At 31.9% G+C, this 5,946-nt stretch overlaps 3 protein-coding genes across 13 annotated transcripts in view; 1 reads left to right on the forward strand and 2 right to left on the reverse strand.

Moving 5' to 3' along the window:
- Positions 1-2,667, reverse strand: part of LOC105225857 (F-actin-monooxygenase Mical) — an 88,581-nt gene extending 85,914 nt beyond the window's left edge. For 2 of the 11 annotated variants that reach the window (XR_007421566.1, XR_007421552.1), the window contains exons 1-2: positions 2,588-2,667; positions 1,447-1,544 (exon numbers count right to left, since the gene is read on the reverse strand). The gene's annotated coding sequence lies outside the window, so the exon portion shown is untranslated. Of the gene's footprint in view, positions 1-1,446; positions 1,772-1,938 lie in introns of those variants that run through there. The other 9 variants (XR_007421565.1, XR_007421555.1, XR_007421563.1 and 6 more) reach the window with 5 other exon arrangements.
- Positions 2,668-3,112: 445 nt separating this feature from the next.
- LOC105225861 (WD repeat-containing protein 61) lies at positions 3,113-4,615 on the forward strand. The gene is made up of 6 exons (XM_011204525.4): positions 3,113-3,231; positions 3,299-3,340; positions 3,397-3,661; positions 3,723-3,961; positions 4,040-4,227; positions 4,291-4,615. The coding sequence occupies exons 1-6, from the start codon at positions 3,229-3,231 to the stop codon at positions 4,562-4,564; spliced, it is 1,011 nt and encodes a 336-aa protein (XP_011202827.2). The 5' UTR covers positions 3,113-3,228; the 3' UTR covers positions 4,565-4,615.
- LOC105225860 (protein NDUFAF4 homolog) lies at positions 4,599-5,625 on the reverse strand. The gene is made up of 4 exons (XM_011204521.4): positions 5,400-5,625; positions 5,248-5,339; positions 4,961-5,183; positions 4,599-4,901 (listed from the first exon to the last, which is right to left on the reverse strand). Exons 1-4 carry the CDS (start codon positions 5,542-5,544, stop codon positions 4,786-4,788), a joined length of 576 nt encoding a protein of 191 aa, XP_011202823.1. The 5' UTR covers positions 5,545-5,625; the 3' UTR covers positions 4,599-4,785.
- Positions 5,626-5,946: the final 321 nt, after the last annotated feature.

The following is a 5,946-nucleotide window of genomic DNA, read 5'->3' on the forward strand; positions in this document are numbered from 1 at the left end:
AATGCCAAGCCCCGGTGGCATTTGTGAATGAGGAGAGCGAAAAGCGGCACATTGACATGGCAGTCTGCGACACCTAACCCCAGGCGAAGTCTTGAAGCGAAGGAAAAGCAAAATAAAAAATATCCGCACACAAAAGATACTCTCTTACTTAGGTAAGCAAGCGCAGCGCTGTCATTAGATAGGAACAAGCGAAAAAGTTCAACTTGGACTCTTAAAAAGTTTAAATTATCTGACGGCGTTTCTTTTGTTATTTTAATAGAGGCTGCGCCAAGCATTCACAAACAAGGCGGAGAATGACTTAAGGCTACAACAACAACACAAAATAAAAACGATGCAGCGGTTGAGACTGTTACTAGTTTGCTAAAAATAGCAAATGTTAGTGACTTCATTCGCATTTATAATTACCGCGTTTATTTATCTTTTGTTTGTTGTTGTTTTCATATTTATATCTAAATTATTGTATTCTACTTCTTTCAGAACCGCAAAGTTGTAAATGATAGTATTTTCAGATAACTGTTGTATGCGACACGCGATAAGATAAGGAAATAGCAATTTTTTCCCAAAAATATTTAGCAACAACCCACAAACAAAATAATATTTGTGTTGAAGTTAATATTTGAATTTTAATAAACATTCAATAATCTGCTCAGAAAGTTTGAGTTGCGATTGGCAATATTTACAAGGAAGTCAAATCGACTTTTCAACTATAAACTAAATTATTACTGACCAACATTTTATTGTCGCTAGAGCCGAATTTAAGTATTATGAACAATCGCTTTCAAATCAATAATTATTTTATTTTACCGTTGCATGCAAATTATACCTAAATTTATAAAAGTGAACTCACGAGTACATACAACTTACTTACATGCGTATGTACGTACAAACATACTATATATACAGACGTATGTATTTAGGTAAGAGAATTATATTTATGCAAAGGTTTGTATGCTTAACGCCACAGCACTGTTTGTTGCTATTTATGCTTATATTTTACCAACGCTGAACTCTACGACTGAGTGTCGGACAACTATTTTAAGAATGCCAATTGTTCGCACCTGGCTTTTTAGCACATACATACCTTCTCATGCACATACATACCTTCTCATGCAGAGCGAAATTTGGCACAAAATGAAAATTTGAATATTTATTGGAATTATTGGAAGTTTTTTATTTTTTGCAACTCAAATTTGGTATATTGTTAAAGTTAAATTAAAATTTGTTCATATAGCAAACATATTTTCAAAATATTTAAACTTTATCTGCTTAGAAATAAACAAACTACATTGTTTATAACATTCTAAATCAGAATTTCTCTAAAATCAACTTAAAATTTCTGTCTTAAGCATATACTTATTATTTTATCTACAAGATGTACTTATTTATGTATGTATATTTTAGTTATAAACAAAAAATACTGAATGTATGCAAATTGTTGATACTTACATTTCTCGATATTTTCCAAACGCTTTATTTATTCTTAAACTATTTTTCGATTTTTGGTTTGTTGTGATTTATCTCTTTTTTTCAACAGAGACCTCGTACTACAATTAAACGTCGAATTTTAGTCGATAATAGAAAATAGGGACAAAAATAGAAAACATAATATCATAATAAAAACCGGTTGCACTTTTGTTTATGAGAAACAGCACGACGAAGTATGTACAATAAGTATGCATATACTTATGTATGTACTTATATGTATTTGCATTCGTATATGCATACATTTGTATATTAGTTACAGCGAGATATTTTTGGACTACTTCTTATTCTAGTGAAAATTATCAAAAACATAAAAAAATTAACAATAACAAAAATTAGTTTCAATCAATCTCATTTCCTAACTTGAGCCCTAACAATGTATAATCATTACTGCGATAAACAAGTAGGTGTTCTATTACTAATACACCTAAAAACATGCATTATGGGATAATTTACCAAAAATCCTAAACAACTGCAAAGTATTTATTTAAAAATTTGTTCAATGAATGTTAAGTGCTTCAACAGAAGGCACCGGCCGTACTGTTTACGGTCTGACTAATTCTGAACGTTTATCCGTCCACCCAAATTCGACTCTTATGCGCAGGAGTATCTAAAGTATCCAACATATTTAGATACATATACAAATAAGAGTCTGATTAATCACACGCGCCGCAGAGAACAATTTTTTTTATTTTTTATAACGCCAAAAATAAATTAGAGGTATTATTTGATTTACAATCGATTTTGTACACTAGAAAGCACACAACTTTTTAAAATTTTACCAAATAACATAAAAATTTATATTTTGTTTAGCATTCACTTCTTTTATTTGGATTTTCTCCGGTTATCGCCATATTTTCTGCTCAATTTCTTTGCTTTTACTATTCTTACATTTTTTATTATCGTGTATTTTCAATGCATTCATTCACTCGTTGTTTCGTAACAATCGCTTATTTTTCATTTGATTGCACATAAATTCAATCACATTTTACACACTGTGATTTCAATTTATATCAAATATGTTATCTGTTATCGAGCGGTTGAGGAGTTTCTGCTCCTAAATTATTTATATTTCTGAAATAAGGATTAATTAGAATGCGCTCACCAAAACCGTACACCACATTCAACTCTGCCGTTTCACGAGAAATGACTGTAGTGACAGGTAGATTAGGCCCCAAAATGCATTACTGGGAAAATCCCCCACATTTGTTGTAGTAGATTTTAATACGTACACACGCTACCATTAAATTCGTCTTTACTAATTTCTCAAAGTTGATCTCAACTTATTAAAATCTTTTATATGGTATAATAAATTTGCAAAGAAATTTTGGTTAAAAATTAGAAATTATATTTCAAAAATTAAACAGATTTTCTGTAAAATAAGTTGAAATATGCTGAAGTAAATACCACGGCATCACTATTGTACAGGATTATTGTTATAACTTCAATTTCATTAGTTAATCTTAATTTTACATAAAAACAGCTTTTATGTTTTTTTTTTAATATATCCTTTATATTAATTAATTTAATTTTTATTTTATTTCAAATATTTTATTAATTTAATTTTATTTCAAATGTTTTTTATAAGTATTAATTCATTAATATGGTAATACCTCATATTTTTGCAATATGGTAAGCTTACATCTGGTTTTGTCAATTTGTTTTTATTTGGCATTTTGTGGCAGCAAATGTGCGGCAAGTTGTGATTATAATTTAAACTGTTGTTAGTTTTATAGAAATAAAGCAATGGTAGGTATAAATTATTAATTGTGCTTTAGGCCACTATTATAACCTATATTTTTGAATGTAATTCTAGTTCTCCCTGTTGCATAAAGAAGAGGCTGCACACGACGATGGAGTAAGATTGTTTAGTATGTGGAAATTGAGAGATGTTAGAGTTTATTTATATTTTAGATTTGGTCATGCTCTTGGGGACGCTTACACCCAGAGGAGGAACAATCCGAAAATAATGCTGACCCAGAAAAAGATCCGAACGCTAGTAATGATTCAATGTACGGTAAAAAGAAGCCTGAACCGGTTGATTTTATTGTGACCGGCGGGCTGGATGATTTGGTGAAAGTGTGGGATATTCGAGATGATGACCAATTAAAGCTACGTCACACCTTGAAGGGACATTCTTTAGGTGTTGTTTCTGTGGCTGTCAGTCCAGATGGAAAAAGTGAGTGTTAGATTCGTTGAACTAATGAAAATAGTTTACAAATGTTATTGTTTTTATTTAGCAATCGCGAGTAGTTCTTTAGACTCTAGTCTTTGCTTTTGGGATTCTAAAACTGGGCAACAAAAGCATTTGCTTTCGTTTGGGCCGGTTGATCTGTGGACAGTAGCTTTTTCTCCCTGCAACAACTATGTGATTTCGGGATCTAATGATGGGAAAATTTCAATGTATAGCGTTGAAACTGGAAAGGTGGAGCAAGTATTAGATCCCCAAAATGGAAAATTTACGCTAAGCATTGCCTATGTAAGTTTAAGAAGAAGTGCATTGACCGTACATATAAAACTATAAAATATGAATATAATGCCAATAACATATTTTTAGAGTCCAGATGGAAAATACATAGCAAGTGGTGCTATAGATGGCATTATTACTATATTTGATGTGGCTGCAGGCAAAGTGGCGCAAACTTTGGAAGGTCACGCCATGTCGGTTCGAAGCTTGTGCTTTTCACCAAACTCGCAGATGTTGCTAACTGCTTCAGATGATGGACATATGAAACTATACGATGTGTATGTATATATATAATGTATACACTTACTACATTTACTATGAGTTCTTTCAAACTTTTTTAGAGCTCATTCGGACGTCGCTGGGACATTATCTGGTCACGCCTCATGGGTGTTGTGTGTTTCGTTCTCCGAAGATGGTAAACATTTTGCTTCTTCTTCTAGTGATATGAGCGTAAAAATTTGGGATTTCGCCGAACGCAAATGCATGCATACATTTTCAGAACATAGTGACCAAGCTTGGGGAGTAAAATACAGCTTATCAGATGACAAAGTTATATCTGTATCGGAAGACAAATCTTTGAATTTGTATAATTGTCCGCCTAACATTATTGTTTAACATAAATCAATAAAAATTTAATATTTTAAATCGGTTTGATTTCGACGCGGATATTTTTAGCATTTAATTTATATTTGATAACAATTATTTCTACTTATCAACTATCGACTACATTGAGCTTTAACGCATTTCTCCAACGACAAAGGGTGGTATAACTTGTTGATAGAAGTAACAAGACATGATCGGATAGCTACCGTTTTTCTAATGTAACGGCGAGAGTATTAATCTTCTGACTTGCTTTCAATTAATTTCTTACTGGATTGGGACAGAATACGTTCCTTTTGACCTTTATCTGGGATGTACACGTTAAAGCTTTTAAAATAATGAAGAATGTTACCTAAAAAAATGTTTATTAATTCAAGCCGACAAAACAAGTAGTTAAAATAAACCATTTACCAACAACTTCTTCCTTCAACTTATAGTCTGACGCAATTCTTTGTTTCGTCCACAATTCTGGGTCACTTTGATGGTCTGTTATGAATTGCATCGCTTGCCGCAGTGTACAACGACCTGCCACAACCCGTGTTGGTTCTCTGTATCCATACTCGAAATCTTGTGGAGTTTTTCTACTTAATGGAAGCGGTTTATTAGGGTCTGTGCGTTGTGCAGCATAGTCAATCTGTATTTAATGAAATTATTTAATGCATATTGAAAAATTGGTCATTTAGGTCCATTTAACCCACAAATTTATCCTCGGAAGTTACATAAACATTTTTTAATCGATCATCCAACGCTAAATCTTTTTTGTTTAGTTTATCAACCAGCTGCGGATCCACTAAATAAATAGAAATATTCTCAATTTACATTTTAACTCATCAAATGATTTCATTTTTACATTCAAGAGCTCGTTGCATATCCTGAATATTGGATTCATATTTCGGTGCCGGCACAGGTTTGTCACGCTCTAATATGCGATGTGCCCTATTTTCCACATTGAATCGGTTCATTTTATTGGCGACCATTGACATGACTTTACCCATATTGTATTATATTTCTATTTCTTTTAACTGCGGTTTAGTTTACGACACCTACAAAGTAATTGTATATGAAATTAGAAATAACCTAAAATAAAAGGTGAATTGAAACAGCTGTTTCCAGTAGTGTCAACTTCACAAACTTTAGGCGCTCAAATAATTCATTTTCCAACAAGCCCAAACTACAAATAAAATATTGATATTATGTATTAGTTAAAATCGTATTTATATGAATTACTAGACCAAATTTAAGCAATGTTCAATTATAATATAATAATGTTCTTAAACTTTTTCTTATATACGAGTATTATGTTAAAATTTACTGTGTAAGTGCAACACTGCGAACAATTAATTTTTCCGTACCAACGAGTGTATTTGACCGAATACATACTCGTCGAACGTCATCTC

The sequence above is a fragment of the Bactrocera dorsalis genome, chromosome 2 (genome assembly GCF_023373825.1).
Source record: "Bactrocera dorsalis isolate Fly_Bdor chromosome 2, ASM2337382v1, whole genome shotgun sequence".
Lineage (NCBI taxonomy): Eukaryota > Metazoa > Arthropoda > Insecta > Diptera > Tephritidae > Bactrocera > Bactrocera dorsalis.

What these genes read in the sequence shown, in the direction of transcription:
- LOC105225861 (XM_011204525.4), top strand. An exon ending in TTACGCTAAGCATTGCCTAT is followed by an intron (nt 3,962 to 4,039) that starts GTAAGTTTAAGA and finishes ACATATTTTTAG; the next exon opens with AGTCCAGATGGAAAATACAT. An exon ending in CATATGAAACTATACGATGT is followed by an intron (nt 4,228 to 4,290) that starts GTATGTATATAT and finishes AAACTTTTTTAG; the next exon opens with AGCTCATTCGGACGTCGCTG.
- LOC105225860 (XM_011204521.4), bottom strand. Translation starts at nt 5,544, where the DNA reads ATGGGTAAAGTCATGTCAATGGTCGCCAATAAAATGAACCGATTCAAT. An exon ending in TATGCAACGAGCTCTTGAAT is followed by an intron (nt 5,340 to 5,399) that starts GTAAAAATGAAA and finishes CTATTTATTTAG; the next exon opens with TGGATCCGCAGCTGGTTGAT. An exon ending in GTTGAAGGAAGAAGTTGTTG is followed by an intron (nt 4,902 to 4,960) that starts GTAAATGGTTTA and finishes ACATTTTTTTAG; the next exon opens with GTAACATTCTTCATTATTTT.